Source organism: Pinus tabuliformis, chromosome 1_2 (assembly GCF_031772625.1).
Source record: "Pinus tabuliformis cultivar Carrire ecotype Pingquan chromosome 1_2, CPIR1, whole genome shotgun sequence".
NCBI lineage: Eukaryota > Viridiplantae > Streptophyta > Pinopsida > Pinales > Pinaceae > Pinus > Pinus tabuliformis.
Genome location: NC_142298.1, coordinates 131,230,719 through 131,251,113, shown reverse-complemented (window position 1 = coordinate 131,251,113; position 20,395 = coordinate 131,230,719). Strand labels below are relative to the sequence as shown.

The window sequence follows — 20,395 nt, the reverse complement described above, 5'->3', positions numbered from 1 at the left end:
CCTCAACTATTGATGGTATTTATGAAAGTATTGCAAGAAAGAGACTGCTGTGCATCAGGAAGTCTTGGAATGAAATGTGCAGATAGAAACATCTGACATAAACAAGTTTCCAGATTTGAGGCATAATTCCAGATAAGGATGGACCACTAAAAGACATACAGTTAGGTACAGGAGAAAAGATAAATCCAATTGGACTGCACTAGAGCATGCAAGATACTTGAATATATGATATGCCATATTTTCATTACCATTTACAAAGGCAGACATTTAGTATGGGAAAGAGACCAAATTCTTAAATTGCAAACAGTGTGGCAAGAATTCTGCTCCCATTCTGCATCAGCTGGTGGGAGCAGAATTCAATATATATATATATATATATATATATATATATATATTTCAGATATTGGAAAAAGAATGCTAACATTGCAAAGCGGGACATGAAGTTCAATCAGGTCATGAGCTTTGAAGTACTTGAAAGAACAGCAAACAAAATGCAAACAAAGAAAGATTAGGAAAAGGAAATGCAGGAATGAACCAGAAGAGAAGCACAGACAGAAGACCATTTTCCGTCCAAGTCCAAGAATGCCCACATCCATAAATATCAGATAATAGTTGAATGGTTGTTAAAGTGTTGATATCTGAAATTTTCTCCGGACAGTTTACTAGGACTACTTGCAAGTTCCAAACCCACAAATACATCTAATGTACCTCTATGCAATGGGACTCAACAACTCCAAGCACAACTCTTGCAAGGGCACTATTGCCCCATCAAGGGAAACTACTTCCAAACCACCCTCTCAAGGGTGCATTGTTACTACTTGTGAGCTCTCATGTTCACATAAATGTTGCAGGAACCATCCCCCCCACAACAGCTTAAAGGCCGGAACCGTGAACCATGTGGATTTGTTCCCAAACTGCAGATGGAACTGCAAGCCGTGCAGTTCCGTACCTGAACCACAAAAGGAACTGCGAACCAGAAATTTGGAACTGGGCTTCACATGAAAAATCACAGTTCCTGGACCTGTAGGAACCATGACAATTCCACAGGCTGAACCACGGTTCCGACACAGTACTGGCGAAATTTTGGCACGGTTCCAGAATGCTTCTTGCGCGGTTCTAGATGGAACATGCACAGTTCTGCAGGGGGGGCTTTTTCTTTTTTTTGCCCCTCAACTGTGGTTTAAGTGGGGCCTAGGGTGAGTTTAGGGAAAGGGAGAATGAGGTTAAAAGGCCTCTTCCCCCTCTCTTTTCCTCATTCTCAGTAGATAGATTCACAGTTCACTATGTTTTTGTCATAGTCTATAGATGATATATTAGAGTCTTAGACTTTTGTGTTGTGAATTTGAACTTTTTAGTCTTCCTACTTCAGTGTGCAGATCGTGATGGGCAGGTGGCTTATTTTGTAAAGATTACTATTTGGTCATGTTGATAGTTACTAACTTGCTAGATAAATTAATTGAATGTTTTACCTTCTAATGGTCTACTTTCTATTATATGCATAAAAACTTGGTACTTTCTATCTTGTACTATCTATGATATGTTTAAAAATTTGATTTTTGTTTGTAATTGCTAGAATCTGTGGTTGATGCTCAATTAATTAATCAATGATGTACTATGGATGCCATATATATCTTAATTTATGTACAAATATGCATGCTTTCATATTTTCTGCAACTAATTTGGTACTTTGTATGTTTTTTTGAATATAAATGCATAATAATATATATATATATATATATATATATATATATATATATATATATATATATATATATATATATTTTAGACGCTTCCGAGATGCTTTGATTCCAAAAATTTTTAGAGAATCACGCTTTTGATGCTCCACTTCCAAAAAACATCCCCTCTTCGTGCAACATTGGCTTATATCTACCAATTCATAATTGATTTTTCAATTCTTTCAGACTTCCACCATCCCTTAGTTCTTCACATTTGCTCACAATTCTATATCAACTCCTGTGCCCTACACTCTTGATCACATATGTGCTAGTAGATGGTACTTCACTATGTATGATTTCCTAGCTTAGAAGTCGCGCAGATGGGTTCTTACTTGTTGTGAAAGTGCTAACATTAGGTTTGAACTTTTAACATTTTTAATAAAGCAAAGATGTTACTATTTTACCTCATCTACCATGGGGGGGCATAATTGTCCTTGGATAAGTGTGTCTTGACTTAGGCCAAAGGGTAAAACTAGGAATCAAGGTAAGTAGCATTCCCATATCATACTCATACTTAACATTTTCCATCATTACCTTGCACCACCATCTCATTCATATAAAAAATACATTTCCCACTTATGAATGGCGTATCAAATCATAATGTCATCCAACAAGGTCAAGTGAAGAATAAAAGAAAAAATCGAGGAAAGCCTAAGTTTAATGAAGCCGAAAAAAGGTCGACAGGTAAAAAGCATAAAGAAATGATAAAAGAAAAATTATACTACTGCAATTAAAGGCCCACCCCCTAAAGTCCTATGTGCAAAATATCTCTCTAAAGGAAAAAGGACTAGTAAATGAAAGAAAATAATGTGAAAAGGTAATAAATAAGTTATCAAAGTAGTAAAATTGAAGAGAAAATATCCCTCTCAAATGTTTGCAACATCCCTAAAGTCCTATGTCTAGAATGTCTTTCTAAAGAAAAAACGACTAGGAAATGAAAGAAAAGAATGTGAAGAGGTAATAAATAAGGCATTGAAGCAGTAAAATTAAAGAAAAAATTTCCCTCTCAAAGTTTTGCAGAAAATTAATTGAAGATTTTAAGGGCTAGTTGGGCTAGTTATAGACCTAACACACCATTATTATGGCTTTGAGGGTTATTTCATAAGGTTTTCCTCTTCCCTTCCATAAAATTATATCACCTTTACCTATTTTTAACCAAGTTAGAAATACCTTGCGTCCTACAAAAATGATACATGTAATGAGGGTACGGTTGTACCACCATGGTGAACTTAGGTAAACTTGTAAAATTAACATATGTTATGAATGTTAAGGGGGATTACCTATGTTATGTGCCTAATGGATTTTTGGAATGATCATTATGGGTTGGGAACCACACATTGGAATCTGCCCACTATGCATTGGGATGCATGTACCTACATTGGGATCTATGACAGCTTACTTGGATGATGACATGGACACCATATCATCACAGCAGGTGCACATCAATATCATATACATTGGAATCACCTGGAGTACTTTACGACATTATCTTCTGGTTTATCTAGCACATGTGAGGGGTGTCCCCCTTCTAAGGCCCATTTTTCACACATATGACTTGTATGATGTATTATTGAGCTAGTATGTCTCAATCACACATGTGAACATTACTAGGCTCCACTTTCTCTCCCATCATGTGCCTCTAGATGTTTCTAGAAGGGGAGCTTTGATTGTTTGACCCACTTTTCATGCATGAGATCTCTTTGAGCTTCTAGAGAGGGTGCACTTTCTCTTTCCTCTCCCTCACATGTGGGAGACTATTTGTACACATTTATGATTTAGTTAGTGGAGGCACTAATGCTTTGACCCTTTCTTGACCCTCACATGTGGGAAAGGATAAGGTTTGTTGGCCAAAAGGAGTAAGACACACTTCTGTTTGACTATTTTGACCCTCACATGTGGGAAAGGGTTGGAGTGCACCACCTAGCATCTAAGAGAGGTTCACACGTGAGGAAGTTTGTTGGGATTCAGTTATTTACCACTTGTATTGAGCACACCATGTCATGATGACACATGGTTTTGTAATGATAGTTTCAGAGGCCTCTCTTCCTATAATAGGAGGGCGCTCATCTCATTTGTACATGATTAGAAATGGAATAAAACTCTCATTTCCTCACTATTCGTACGAATTTTTTCCTCTCTCTTAAGCATTTAGTCCCAAGTTAGAAATAGAAAGGATTTTGGGCATGCAGATTACATTGAAGGGCGGAGCTAGTGCAACATCAACAAATGCAAGTAAGATGGAGTGTTCCTATGTTATTTCGTTGTGAAGATGTTTAAGCTAAATTTTGAGTATTGGGGTTGACTATTTTCAGAATTTTAATTCTTTACTTCTCGCCTCTCTTTGATTTCTGTACAGTCCAGCTTCCTAGAGGGATGCTTTCCAAGCATTCACCAAGGAATGTGTAGAAACTTCAGAAATACAAGGTAAAAGGGCTTTTGCTTGAGGGTCAAGATAAGACTCCATGCCTAGTGGAGGCATTTAGGGCCTGTTCTTTTCTTTTCCAATCGTCTCTTTGAGTTTTTCCTCTAACTTCTGTTTAATTGCAGCCTAGGACTTGTAGAACTTTACCTTTAGAACTATGTTTCTTTTTTCCTGTTTCAATGAGCTAATTTCTTCATCTTTTGCAGCAAACAGATTTTGTTCTGCAGGTCGACCATAAGAGATGGCATAATCTCTAGATTGATATGCTATTTGTATGATATTATCTGCAGGCCGTCCATTTAATAGGGGCTCATTCCAATTCGGCTTGCATTCCTTTTCTTTGATCTAAGGATTTATTGCATTTGTTCAATTTTTTTAACTTAGATCCTGTCATGCTAATTGTTTTTATCAAGGTTTATCAATTGAATTTAGCATAAATAAGGTTTTGATTTGGTTTCTTTGCACATAGCTTTGCATCTAACCCTAAGCATAAATAAACTCAAGCACTTGATAGTTCAAACATCTACTGAGTTTTCATGCCTGGAAATGAATAGCCAACATTGCCACTTGCTCTCTCATCTGAGGTTTTATGCTAACATTGCACCATTGACCAGTGGAAAATCAATTTGAAAGGGGACAACGATCTAACCGTTGAGAGCTGTGATGTACATGTTGGCATAGAATTTTCAGGGTTTGACGTTGCATTCTCAGATTTGAATTTTTCATGGTATACTTGGTATAAGTAACAATATTATGTCTCAATCTCGGGTAATGGTACTAGGTTCTTTTTTGAGTCTTGTATATTTCTGCAAATTTTTTGATAGATCTATCACATGAGGCATCTCTGTAATCAAATCTATGTAGCAGTCGGCTCCATGATCCTCTGAATGATGCACATATCATGATGATTTAGTTCTTTGTGTTAATTTTCTTGAAACTCTACAACTACTTAGATGAATTACTGAAAACAAGGCAACTGAAAACTGAAACCAAATTTACTTTCACCAAGATACAGAGTTTCTTAACAATTTATAAGCAGCAGAATAAAAAACACCAGAGATAAAAACACATGCACACAAATTGACATGATTGTTTACCCAGGAAACCCAAATGGGAAAACCTGCTTTCTTTGTTGTGGTATTTTATTGATTGTTCTTGAGCAATTGGATCTATTACAATTCACGCTGCTTTCTGCAGCCAGCAATCTGTCACTGAGAACACACTTGTTCTCCTGCTGAATAGCCTTGACTTGCCCTGAGAATCCTTGATCCTGTGCTCCACAATCCTTGCACACTTCTCATAAATCCTTGTGCACATCAGGCCCCTATTTCCTAGCGCACAAGTCCTCCTATTTCTTAGCGCACTAGAGGCCCCTATTTCATAGAGCACTTGTCCTCCTAAATATTACCGCACAAGCTCCTCAATTCTGCGTGCACACGCACAAAGAATTGATCTCACAAGGATGATGATCTTGTGCCTTCATCCTCCTCTTTATAGATAGAATTCGAGCATGCTAGAAGGCCTAGCTCAATTTAGAAGTTCAAGTTCTGATTGCATGTTAACTGAGAGTTCTACTCGTCCTCTCTCCAATCAACACTTGGAGTCTTAACTCGTTCTCTCTCCAATCAACACTGAATACGAACTCGTTCTAACTAAACTTGTAACTACCACCTCGTCCTATAGTCAAACTAACGAAGACTTCACGTAACTGAAGCTCCAACACTATGCATGCAATCTTGATGACCATTCCAGTAAAGTGGAAATAAACTCATCATAACTAAAGTCTATCTCGTGAACTCGCACTCATGCTAGAAAAAGACAAATTCATGGTCTTCACTGGCTAAGGCAAAAGCCATAAGACCTTCACTTGCTACATTTTCAACACTCTGTCTGAGGGCTACAGGCACCGGTGCATTGCTTGGTTATCTCACTTATGACAATATCTATTCATATTGTCTCCTAGTACTTTTGCATTAATGATCTATGGTGACATCTTTCTAAGTGTTGTTTTTCTCTCAATGGTTAATGAAATATGTGCTAACACCATATAATTTGGTAACTATATATGCACTCGATTCTACTCTACAACATAAATCTTGAATGGTAGATGATTGAGTAATTTAGTTTCCTAAAATGGTCCAGTAGTTCTAATCACACCTTTAGATGTATTTTTTGCACCTTTTACGTTGAACTACTACAATAGAAATTGAGGTTTAGGCATGGTTTTGATATTGGAAACATTCATTTCACTTTTAATCCACAATAATGTGCTAATGCCTTATGACCAATTCAGTGACGAATGATGAATAAATTCTTGGCATTCATATTCAAGATATTTTTAAACTATAAATGTGTTGAGAACATGTTATAAGGGTCATTACTCTAAACGTTAACATTTTGCATGTAACAATTTTTTTGTTTGTCATTAAGTGTATGTCTACTATACAATGATGGTTAGCTTTGATGTTGTAATACTCCAGTGATGTTAATAAATTAAAGTATGCTCTAACATATTTCATAACATGAAGGTATCATTCATCCTCATGCTTCAAATATGAATAGCGCATGAGGATTACAAAATTTCCTCTTCTCCCAAAGTTAGTGAAATTAACTTTGGGTTACACCATCATATTCAACTCATCAAGAGCTTTGAAATGATTTAAAATTCATTGAAATCTGAAACCTGGATCAATAGCTATGGTTGCTTAAAGTTTGGCCAATAAGCCCTCGTCGCATCAGCAAGTAATGCCATGTAGAAACCCCCTAATTAGCCTACATGTCTCTATCATCTCACCAGCAGCCCCCACCACGTCATCGTGCCACCGCACCTTCCCCGGCTAACAAAGGTTTATGCTCACCCATTGCTACATCGCGACAAACTTTTCTCTCTCAGCTGTCGGGAAGAATTTTCATTCCTTGACCTCCATTAGCCATTGCTCAGGCAATAAACACACTTTGAACCTCCCCAAGGCTGTGACCCATGATGACATCACACTAATTTCATGTTTCTATGTGGCCTTCTCTGAAGGTGCCACATGTCACCCACTTACAAGCCACATAACCGTCCAAAAAGGTTCTTACCGCCTAGCACGTGTCATGTTGTTAACGTGCCGCATCACCATTCTGTCCACATCATCCTACCATGTGGACTGTCATGGACCCCACCAGAGTTCAGACCCTTGTACAATGCAACACTTCTTCGTTATAAATATTTTCGGTGGTTTCTTGTTGTGGACCCTTCCTATGGCATTTCAACGTCATCATGCCCCACCTTCCCACCGAGACAAGGGTAAGGCCCCCATTCCACAAGACCAAGGCACGACAAGAATTTTGTCATTACATAATGGATGTCGCGATCTCCGTTACCGCACCAGCACCACCACCGACCACTTCCTCAACAAGGCGCGACACAACAGGAACCTTACCATCAACTTACAAATAACCTTTTGTCTTGCACCTTCTGTCACCACACCACTTGTAGTAGTTTACCACCCCGCAAGAGGCCCCCGGTGTCATGTGAAATCAGTCGTTAAGTAATGGGAATGACCCCCGTTAAGTGCCTAGTGACACTGAGAAGTTTTCCTAGTCTACCTCTTCCTCCTACGATGTAACAACAAACAACTAAACCCATATTTCTCACGCATGAAATTCATGCCTTCATTACCTATTTCTCAAGTGGTTTACACCCATCTTATCAGTCCTTAGGGGACTTTTAAACCGAGGTTTATTAACGCTATTTGTAGGCCTTCTCAGCCTTCATCCAGGGGTCAGTCATGCACTTACATATCGTTAGTATGTTGGACCATTCACCATTAATGTACGTTATTACATAATCGATCATGAACATTAGTAAACAAACCATGCAAGACCATCTCAACATCCGGGGAACTGTTATGCCCTTCCAATAAGACAACAAATCACGATACGCTACGTTGTAGCACATAGATGTATATATACATATATTTATTCCCACTGGACAGCCAAACAAGTCAAGACTCATAACAACATAAGCAATTGTTCACATTACGTAAATAAGCATTTCAATGCAGTAAGTCAATTATCTTTAAGCTAGATGACTGGAAATTGGGAGAGGGACTTCAACTCTCCTCCCAATTGTAGGCTAACTGTATTGTTATTCTTTCTTGCAGTTAACCACCCCCGAGCCAGATTCAAAGCCTAAGAAGTGAAGTGCTCAAGGGATTCAACACCAATCACATGAACAATCACCTAGGAATCCATAGGTCACAGTGCCTCCATCTGGCTTCCAGGAATCCGAAGCACACAATGTCTCCACCCAACACAACCAATTCAAGGAATCTAAAGCATCTAGAGCTCCACCCCAAAACAAGTTCACAGAATCCGGAACATCCAGAGTTCCACCCCACAACCAGTTCAGGGAATCCAAAACATCTAGTGTTCCACCCAAACAACACTACAGAGATCCAAAGTTCTAAGCACCTCCACCTACTTTACACTTCAAGAATCCATAACCATAGTGCCTCCACATATGTCCTGCAGGAATCCAGAGCACACTATGAATTCCACGTGATAGCCTCCATGGGAATCCAAAGAGCTAATCCTCCACCTCTTAACCGATATTCGAGAATCTAGAGATCTATTCAAGCTCCACCTAATAATAATGCTCAAGAGTCCAAAGAGCTAGTCTCTGTGAAAATTTCTGAATCTAACATATCAGAAACCCCTACTGCAATTTCTAGTTTACTATCTCCTACTTGTTCTTTACATTAACAAGTTATTTAATTTTATAAATATCTAAGTAAACACAAATGCAGCCTCCACAGATATACAGTTCATGCACTAAAGTAAACAAAAAAATAACACAAGGGAAACTGTTATTTTTGGACAATCAACCCCAGAAAAACCCAATGCGGGAAAACGGTGCAGCATATAGAGGGTTTGTATTATTAAGAAGATTCGTGAATACAACTAGGGTGCCAGAAATGGCTCACCCTTCAGAGAATATCCTTGGCAATAATACCTCTCTCCGGAGATAGATATTCTGGCAAATCAGCGACCAGATGATCAATTCCACAGTGACTCGGGTTGCTCCTAGTGCTGGACAATGAAAGCTGCTCCAAGCACTGCTCTGGAACTGCGTCACCCTCTCCAGCTTAGGATCTAATGATCAGCTCACAGTCAGCCACACAGAATCTCCCAGCATTCCCTCTAAAGTCCTCTGCGTCAGCCTCTACAACTTCTGTGTTAACCTCTATGGCCCTCTGTGTCCTCTGCCCTAGCCTCCTTAGCTTTTGCGTCAGCCCTCCTAGGCCCTGCACTGCCTCTTCCGGCACTTCACTGCCTCTCTGATATGTATTCTTTAGCCTTGGATCGAAATCCCTTGTTGAACTGCCCCTCAATGCAACTGATCACTAACTCAATTTCTCAGCAAAGCTCGCCGCAGAAACTCAAATTCTTTATCTCTCTTGGTGTGTCTCCAACTGACCCACAAGCCGCTTCTTATACTTTTCCTGTTGACGATTCAACGACCGAGATTAAGTCCCTAATCAACGGCTAAGATTAGAACTGGCTTGATCCTCATCTCTTAGAACTTTCTCACCCATATTATATTAATACACATTAATATTTTAATTTTCCTAAGTTTAGACTTAGGAACTCATTAAAAATATTAATTATTTTAATATCTCTTCATCCGGGTGGAATTTCTCCAAACGATTTTTGGGTCTTGGAGATCTCATGTGCCTTAGCCTCTCCACCAATTTTCAAGGCTAGATCACATCCGATGCTACCAAAAATCAACAGTCTCCACCTAAGTGAGAACACAGTAATCCAAAGCACTTTGCTCCCCCTGTTGTCCATTTCTCTTCCACCTCCATTGCCTCCCATTATCTATATATCCTTGCTTGTCTCCTCTGTTGACACTTTCATCTTCCTGTGATGCCTCCTACATCCACATTTTCGACATCCAACACACTCCCCTCTTTTCCCCGCATACTCCCTTTTCCAACATACGATTTCATGGCGTGTTGACCAAAACCACCTCTGCCTTGGCAGTGGGATGCTCGTCCTTTTCTTCAACATGTTGATTTGGGGTGGCATCAGATGTGCTCTAGCCATGAAAATTGGTGGAGAGGCTAAAGCACATGAGATCTCCAAGACCCAGAAATGGTTTGGGCAGAATCTAACCAGTTTGGGAGATATTAAAATAATTAATATTTTTAATGGAGTTCCTAAGTGTAAACTTAGGAAAAATAAAATATTAATGGGTATTAATATAAAACTAAGTTACAATGGTCCACAAGTCATGGATCAAGCCAAATCTAATCTTAGCAGTTGATTAGAGATTTAATCTCAGTCATTGATGGACCAACGAGAAAAGTATAAGAGGAGGCTTGAGGGTCAGTTGGAGAACACACCAATAGAGATCAAGAACTCGATTTTCTGGGGCAGGGTTTGCTAAGGAAATTGAGTGAGTGATCAGAGTTGCAGCTGAGGGGCAATGAATACATAGCAGAGAGGCAGAGTTAGTACCGGAGGATCAGCGCAGAAGCCGGGAGAGGTTGACGTAGAGCCAGCTAGAGGCCACATAGAGGCAACCAGAGGCCACACAAATGCAGCCAGAAGCTGCGCAGAGCCAGAGAGGGCCAGCGTGTGAGACGCAGAGGCTCCAGAAGTTGACGCAGAGCCCTGAGTTGCTAACGTTGGACCAGAGAGGCTGATGTTGGGCCAGAGAGGCTGATGCAGAGCCTAGAGGCAGCGCTGGGAGATTTTTCGTGGGACAGACTAGGAGCTGGAGAGTCGGATAGGGTGACATAGTCCCTATCAGAGTGATGCAGAGCAGCAGAAGCTGCATTGTTGCTGTGGGATCGTTCATCCGGTGATTTAGCCGGAATATCTGTCTCCGACTGAGAGGTACTACTGCCGAGGGCTTTCTCTCTCTTTTAGGTGAGCCATTTCTAGCACCCAGGTTGTATTCTGAAATTGCATAATAGTAAAACCCTCTGAATAGCTACAATGGGTTTTTCCGGGGACATTAGTCCAAAAACAACGGTGTCACTTGTGTGATTGTTTACTTTCAGTTGCTAATCTATATGTGTTGATACTGTGCTTGTATTTATTTTCAGTATTTACATGGTAAATAACTTGTTAAGTAATTGAACAAGTAGGAAGGAATAAATCGGATAGCACAGGAAGAATTTCTAACGGGTTAAACTTAGAAATTCCAACACAACACCCATATGCTACCTTTAATTTCTTTGTCCATTCATGCCTTCAGTCAGCAAGGCACCTTACACAGGCTCAGCATGTTGCTTAAATGCAATAGAAGGACAGATGCTCATTAATGGAAATTTTAAAGCTCATTTATTTCCTCTAGCAAGCTTCCCCACAACTTCCACTCCATAGACTTTGAATATGTGTCCAATTTCAACCCAGTCATCTTTCTACAATTTTTATTAATTTACACCAGTTTACATAATCAGTGTACAAATTAATATTTACAAGAGGGTGACAAAGGGGATGTTACACTTGCAGGTTGAAATTCTCTACAACTAATCTTTTAATGATAACAATTGAACTCTTGTGATTATAAATGGATCATTATCTCTACAAACATACATTGTGTAAATGACATATCATGATCTATTGAGCAAGATTCACTTGTTGTTTCCAAGCATGAAATTTAACTAGTATGTTAATGGATTAAGCTCCTTTTGCATATTTTTCAAATTTGTTCAATTTGATAATTTGATATACTACTCATTTTCCCTCATCTTTGAGAGTGGGTACCAAGTTTCCAAAGTCAAGCTTAGCTAGAAGAGATCCCCCTTTTCGTTACACAACCTAGCTTAGATTTGACTCTTAGGGATTCCCTCCACGCTAGAGTAGTGTCTTCTTCCCTAAGTCTAAAGTGTGGGGCAAGGCTACCGAGGTGACAATGGGTAGTTTGCCTATTGTTCCTCTAGGTTTTTCTATTGAGGTTAGGACTTTTCTCCTCGGGTAGAATTTGAGAGCTAATAGGCACCACACAATTTTAGTAACTTGGTGAATTAATGCCAGAGTGTCTTATGTTTTCATCCTGAAGTGGGTTTAAGGGGAAACAAATTATGTATAAAATGACCAACATTAGCTTCATAATTTTGCTTATATGTTGTAATCTCCAGAAAAATATCTTGTCATTGAGATGGCAAATATTTTTGAAATAACAAATTTGAAAGTAAAAAATATGACTCGTTGATTACCATCATCCATGAAATAAGTGCCCTTGGCCTAATAATTAACTGATGGCATTTGCAAGCCCCTGGGGGGCAGCTCAATTGGCGATCCTTGTGATAATGAAGAATTATGTTAATATGTACCAAGAGATTCAAGATTTAGATCCCTGTGATTTACCCGTATTTGTGGTGTTAATTTTTCTTAGGGCTATATGTTTATTTGCTTTAGATAATTGCATTTCATTATTTACAAATTGAATTCACCCCACAATATCATAACATTATTCAACAACATATGCAATTCTATAGAAAGAACAATACCATCATCCATGCAGCGGAACCTAAAGGAACAATAAAAGAAAAGCATTCACACATAGAGACACCAAGATTGGTCAGAGACCAGGTGTAATGTTCCAAACTTAAATAAATAGGGATATGCAAACCAAAAAGGATTTACAACACGGAAAATTTCAACAATCAGTAAATGTTCATAAAAACTCCAAAAGTAGAACCAACTGAGCCATTTTAATAATCAATGGAGTAGGTACAATAGTACGAAGGAATGCACATGGGCTTGCCTCAATGGCAAGCATGACAAAACCTAGGCGATAAGACAATGATTTCAAATGCTGGAAATGACTGCTCCTCTAATGGTCTACGCTCTGTCAGAAAACTGCACTGTTGGTTGGAAAGGTACTGCAAGAAACTCCACCTCCATTGCTCAGAAAATGCTAAAATTTAGCCCAAGCTCCTTGACCAAAACCCACAAAAACCCAGAAAGGGTTTGGTCTAAATCCAACCTCCCAAATTCGGCCTCCAATATGCCCTACGCCCTCCAAACTGCTCAAGAATACAACCTGCAAGGAATACAAGCAAAATCCTCCACCCAAGCTCCGGAAATGTAGCAATCTCCTCCACAAATGCTTCCCTTAGCTCCCCCGGCAAAGTCCAACCTCAAAGACTGATACTCTACCTCCCACGTGTGCACAAAATGTTGCCTCTGCGCTGGCCCAAGAAGTGTGAAAGTCACACTGCAGAGAAGCACTCTCCTCCAGCTCCCAAACTCTCCAAAATGACAGCAAAACTCCTATGCCTCCTCTCCGGAAATCCTCCCGGCCAAAACTCCTCTGCAAGATGCCACAAACAAACTCGGCCTCCCTTCACTGCATCCTCTAGAAATACACACCACCTGGGGATAAATGCAATTGCTAGAAACCACAATGAAATCCTCCTCCAGAAAGACTGAAGAAAACCTCTCTAGGGTGGCACTCGAAGTCCCCCGAAGAAAGGGTGAGCTCTTCGCTTGAAGAACTCTTGCTAAACAACAAGTGACTCGGCTAAGCAACTCGAGCAACCAAAGAGAAATTCGATATGCCAAAAGATGAATGAAATGAGGAGAGTTTCCTTCCTTATATAGATTTCGTGGAGCACTTTTCCCTCCATTTTCCCTCCATCGTGGGTCCCTCACTTAACCAACGACTTCTCCTCCATGCAAATCGAACTAGGGAATGCGTATTCTCCTAGTGTGGGTGGCCCCCACATATAACTTAACCACATCAACTTAACCACAACAAAATAACTTATGCTAAGTCTAACCTCCTAATAAAATCGAATGGGCCCCATCACCTCCAAAATTGGCCCCAAAATGTAATAATTAATCTTGTTCCAAATTAATTTAGGAAGCAACATGACACTAGGGCAAAACCCCACAAGGGGGAAACCCTTTCAAATTCTTCTTCTTATTAGATTGTCATTGAATGTTCCAGCAAGGAGAGAGTACAATAATCCAATTCTTTATCCACAACACTATCCAACGAAAATCATCCAAACAATATCTCAAAGATGAACCCAACAATAATACTAATCAAAATCACTATTCACCAATGGTCAACTTTCATCAACTGTCGAAATCTGTGGTCAACTGTCAAAATCAAACCCTAGGTTCTAACCGCACGGAGAGAGAGATGTGTGTGCGGCTGAAATGTTCCAACCACATGCATAGGCTTGTATGCCTGCGGTTGCAACCGAAAATTCCCTGTGGCAACCCTACGGCTGCAAATCAATACCCTAGATCACACGTGTGAGCTTCAAACCATGCAATTTCGGACCTGTACAAACCAATCTCCGCAAACGACTTTAAGCTTGTGTGATCCAAACCAAAGAAAGAAGAATGATTGATGATCTCCAAATGAGGGTCACTTGACTTGTATTTATAGGCTTCCAAGGGTGTCCAGATTCTTCTTAGGGTCGACCTGTCCTTTTGTGCACATGTGGGTTTCCATATTAAAAATATAATTTTCCTTAACCAAATTAAATTCTTCCAAGGGCTAGAAGGGGTCTTCCTTGATGAGGAAGATTGTCCAAAGGAGGGAATTTGTCCCTGAGCTGCCAAAATTAACACTCCCTCTCAGCTAGGGAGAAATTACCAACTACAACATATGTCCCATCACAAATATCTCATCATCATCAAATTTCGTCCTTGCTCATATTCTGCTCATCCCTACTCATCTTTGTTCATCCTTGTTCATCTATGCTCATCCCTGCTCAACTCTGCTCATCTTTGTTCATATGTTGAACACTCTTGAATCTAAAAGAAGAAGAATTTGACATCGGAGGGGAGCCCAATCTACCACCCTCTATCCATCGAGGAGCCACTGCTACCACCTGGAATCACTACCAGCAGGAATCCAATGTTGTTATCCAAGAATCTTTGCTAGCGGGGACCCAATGCCAAAGTGTCTTATGTTTTCATCCTGAAGTGGGTTTAAGGGGAAACAAATGATGTATAAAATGACCAACATTAGCTTCATAATTTTGCTTATATGTCGTAATCTCCAAAAAAATATCTTGTCATTGAGATGGCAAATATTTTTGAAATAACAAATTTGAAAGTAAAAAATATGACTCGTTGATTACCATCATCCATGAAATAAGTGCCCTTGGCCTGATAATTAACTGATGGCATTTGCAAGCCCCTGGGGGGCAGCTCAATTGGCGATCGTTGTGATAATGAAGAATTATGTACCAAGAGATTCGAAGTTCAGATCCCCATGATTTACTCGTGTCTGTGGAAGGGGCATATGTAGGCACCTATAAGTTATAGTAGTAACAGTCAGAATCGACCTTATGTTACACGGGTATGAAACCAGCCTAGTTGCCTATTCCTCTAGTCATAACAAAACAAAACAAAACTGATACCATTTGCAATCTAGTTGTCTAAGTAAATGTAGCAAAATCAATGGCATCTTGATAGGCACACACCATATAGGCCTAGTGCCAATTGACAGCATAAACCTTGTTACGAAAACCTTGAAGTGAAAATCAATAGAAATTCAGTTGTTTTGAAAGGAAATAATAACAGTAGGCACTCAAGAGATTGATCAAAAGCAAATCATACTCATGCTTCATAAAGAGATGAATTTCCCTTTGGGTTGTTTTGAGCAAGGATGCAAAGTGGATTTGTGAGCTTCTCAACAGTTCAAAATCCTTCATCAGCATACGTATGTTTTTGGGCAACAGCATCTACATAAGGAAGATGCTATCAAAATATAAAACTATTTTCTTTTTGGAAGGTTTATTTACAATAACAGCTGGGCACCACTAGGAGGTGATACAAGAGAGTAACACAGGATTGCAAGTGAGCAAAGTGATCAGTAGATAGGCACATATTGGCTACTGCATCTTTGATTTTCGGTGTGCATATTAGCAGGCAAGAGGTGTCCACAAGATTTGAAACCAGGTTTCCTCGTGGCAAGAAGAAAAGCATTAAACCTTTATTTTGCTTCCACTGAAGCGTAAGTAGAAAAGTCGATACAATAAAATTTGAGATTAGGAAGGTTTCTATTGAAGTTATGGAAATGGAAGAAGGCTACGGAAAGGAATCATACCAAAGGGACAAAAGAACACGACAGTAGCATGGAGTGCTAATGGACCAAAAAGTCACAATCTTAGCATATTGTAGCTATCTTGCTTTGCTAATCTTTTTGAAAAATGGAATGTCAATATTGAACTATATGGAATTAAGTGTTATCCATCCTTAGGGAACAAATTTCATTGCTTTCATGGTTTTCAAGACTTTCAATGTTTCCTCCCCTCTTTTTATTTGCAACTTCCCTTGTTCACTTGATATACTCATCCCCATTCAGCATTTGTCATAATGCTCTATGTATCTTTTAGCCATGAAGATGAGTGAAAGATTCATTCAAAACGAATTAGCACAAAAAAATGCTCACAAGTAAAAACCAAGAACATTGATAATAATTATGGGGAACTGGGAATGACTAAGATTAGTAACAGAGTGCTCAAATGCCAAAGATACCCAAGTACTCAATCTTTCCCACTTGTATAGGTATTCACTTTGTTTACAATCCTTGATAAATCCATTCCCTTGTCTATGGCAATTTGATTGTTAACGAATTTTGTCTTAGGCATACAAATGCATGCTACTAAATTGAGGGAGCCCATTTAAACGGACGAGGATAAAATATCAGCAGGCAGAGTTTTGACATGCGTGGAGGATAACACTAAGCCATTTAAACGGAAGAGGATAAAATATCATGAAGCAGAGTTTTGACAGGCGAGGAGGATAACACTGGATATAGCCCTAGTCTACTTGTTATACATTTTGGAGTTTTTTCAGGCATATTTTCTAGTAGGATTTGCCCAAAAATCTGGCAGGGATTTGTTTGAATCACAAGTTTGAATTGTGAACTCTCTATAACTGGAGGGGCCCTGAGTTTGTCAGGGTGCTGAATCCATATATACAATTAAAAATGCATTTTAAACAACAACAAAAACATGATTCGATAAAAAATTGTTTTGCTGGATTCTGGCCAAAAACTTTGAAAAGTATAAAAGTTAAACAACACCCGGTGGACAATAGCAGGTTCGTACATCTACAGCTGCCATGTGTCATAACAGCAGTCCTACTAGATGACCATGATCCATGTGGAATGTCAAGATTATGACACATGGCAAGCACAATATGGTGGCCACCTGTAGCTATCAGTGATGTGGTTGGCCACTAGCTTAGCCTCCTCACATGTCAGGCCGAGATGGCAGATTTGTCGGATGATGTCTAGCCTCACCTCATCACGACGGGCTTGGTATATTAGAGTGTATGCACACCTATAGTAATCATATACCCTGAGGAGGAGGAAGACCTAATGTCTACATGTGTACGATATAAGTTTTTTATACATGGATATCCTAGATTGTAATTGAATAGTATTCCTTTAAATTATGGTTTTTAGGTGAAAGATTGCTAGCTGCGGTGTTCTATAACTGTCTTCCTATCTTACATTTCAAGGTTTGTGGCAGTAAATCAATTAATAACAGTAAATTGAGCAGCCCTACCTCACAGAAGGCATAAAATCAAACTCGTATAATTGAAACTAAACGCATGGATTCATAGCAAAACGTAACCTTGTTGCTGCTCGGTAGCCTGCATTACAATTAATGGTGATCTTTTTGTCGTAGTAGTAGTATAGCAGCGCCCACGCCGTGATTGGCATTCTTCGCTGGGTTTCGCCAAATTTTGGAGTATGTGGCCACGAGATGATGACGACAATGATGGCTGTGATAAAAGGCACCAAGGAACCGAATGCACGAGCTTCGAAGAAGCGCACATTCCCAGTGGCGCCATTAATTGTTACAGTTTTCTTTCTCTTCTTCTCAACTGAACTGATTTGAATCGAATTGCAGAGCGTGACAGCCGAAAACTCAACTAAGTTCGTTATATGGTAAGGAAGGAAGCCTGGAATTGTAGCTAGAGGAGATTTTTGTATGCTTCAGCTAAGGACTAGTACCGCCGGAGAGGACTCAAAATTGTTTGGAAGAACAGTAACTGAGTAAAGATTATACAGAGATGATGCGGTTCAAATTGTTCTTCTTCAACATCCAGACCACACCATACCATACTTAGTCAAGTCCCTTACTCTCTGCCAGTCGTCCATGCCACGTGGATGACAAGATTTCATTAGTGAATTGCGTAAGATAAGGTACAGGGTTGAAATGAAATGTGTGGAGAGGGGAAGAGGAACTCCCTCCAATTACACCGACTCCCTACAAATTGCAATTCACTCTCTCCACATCAGGCCAAATCTTGGCCCTCCAAACCAAAACAAAAAAGGTGAAAGGGCCATCCACCTTGTGGTCAATTACGAGTTTTGGCTTCTCACACCATTAATATGTTGTCATCATTAACTATTTTATGTATCCCTTACAACGTATAACACGTAAGATAGACGTGGCCTGGTTGGAATTTGACAGTAAATTGGCCATCATGGACCATTTTAGCAGTAAAATACAGTTAAAAGTTTCTGTTGGTTGCATACCGGTGCATATAGTTTTCAAAACGGATATTTGAACAGAAAATCTAGAAAATGTCATTATAACCTTCATATAGTCTCGTAATTGAATTTTATCTATACCTCTTCAATCTCTTCTCCTCTACGATCTACCTTAACCACTGCCATTCATGGTCGACCCCATACATTGTTCTAGTTTGTCACAGTGACCATCTGTCTCCAACTCATCCTTCTATGTTTTCTCCTCTAATGACTCACCCTCAACCACGACTGTAGAAGGTTCACCTCATACATAGTTTTTATCCCTATTTTTCATGGTCACCTCATACACAGTTTCTATGCCTCTTTGTCATAGTGATTACGTGTTGCAGCTCATTCATATATGTTGTCTACTCTAATAAATAGTCTTATTAGTCCCTGCGCCTACCCCGCGGGGCTGCAGGGACTATAGTAATCGTTTTTTCTAGTGGTTAGTGGTTATTAATTGACACAGAAACTAACCAATTTTTTTTTTCCGTTTTAGTTTTATTCATCTTGGAAGCCGCCATTTCAATGTATTATCTTTGCATATCAAGGCAATAATAAGGTATGCAGAATAAGTATTCTATGATCTCTAATGAGTATTTTATGACCTCTAAGGCATGTTTAGGTAACCAAACATGGTGGTTTTCATGACCAAGTTTATGTGATCATCAATGTCTTGCATCATTATTTGGCTTTGGATATCAAGGCAATAATAAGGTATGCATAATAAGTATTCTATGATCTCTAATGAGTATTTTATGACCTCTAATGCATGTTTAGGTAACCAAACATAGTGGTATGCATAATAAGTATTCTATGATCTCTAATGAGTATTTTATGACCTCTAATGCATGTTTAGGTAACCAAACATGGTGGTTTTCATGACCAAGTTTATGTGATCATCAATGTCTTGCATCATTATTTGGCTGCTTTTTTTTAACATGGAAATTAGTAGCTTTTCTTTTTTTAGGTTTTCAATGTTATAAGTGGAGTTGTCAAGATTTGGAATTATGCCATAGTTTGTATTTAGTCAATATTTTCATTAAAAAAAATTGGTTGGGTTTGTATGTTTTGAACTAATGATCTACTAAACTAGTTCACTGAGGATCCTACAACTTTGAGAGGTTTTCAATGTGTTTGTCCAATAGCTACAAAGTAGTTGAATAAGGATGCACCTCTTCAAAAGGCTTATATGATAAAGAGTACACATTCATAAAGTTGACTTGTTTGTGAGGATAACATTAAACATTTGTTTGTTAGATTTTCATTGCTTTTATATTTATCAAAGATTTTACTATAAAGAACTGTATTCATTGCTTCTTCCATGGTTGTATGAAGAATAAATGTCATTAAAATTTTAGTGATAAAAGGTTCATTTTAAAACAAAACCTTTTATCAATATTAATAGAGGGTTCAAAAATGTCAAAGAAATATAATATGACGAGTTAAAGTGCAAGCAAATTCCAACAATTGATGAATGGCAATTCGAAGATGGATTGCACCTTTTTTGATAAGGTTTTTTATAAATTAACTGAACAAATTTAATGGATGTGATTTATGTTATATATTGATTTGTAAGTTTAAAATAGTGTAGGGGATTTGAAATATTTAAGTTATATAAAACTATTTTCTATTAAATTTTTAATAGAAAGCTTTAATTATGTTGAAGGTATTTTTTTAAATAGCATTGGCATCGTAACTAGAACTTATGAT

At 38.8% G+C, this 20,395-nt stretch overlaps 1 protein-coding gene across 3 annotated transcripts in view; it reads right to left on the bottom strand.

The window, feature by feature from the left end:
• LOC149204863 (PGR5-like protein 1B, chloroplastic) overlaps window positions 1–18,389 on the bottom strand; it is a 261,252-nt gene extending 242,863 nt beyond the window's left edge. For 2 of the 3 annotated variants that reach the window (XR_016252393.1, XM_089394812.1), the window contains exon 1: window positions 17,775–18,389. Coding sequence is in view for 2 of the 3 variants with exons in the window: in XM_089394812.1 (XP_089250938.1) it covers window positions 17,775–17,994 (220 nt within the window). In the remaining variant the exon portion in view is untranslated. The remainder of the gene's footprint in view (window positions 1–17,774) is intronic. The other variant, XM_089394811.1, reaches the window with a different exon arrangement.
• Between the last annotated feature and the right edge of the window lie 2,006 nt (window positions 18,390–20,395).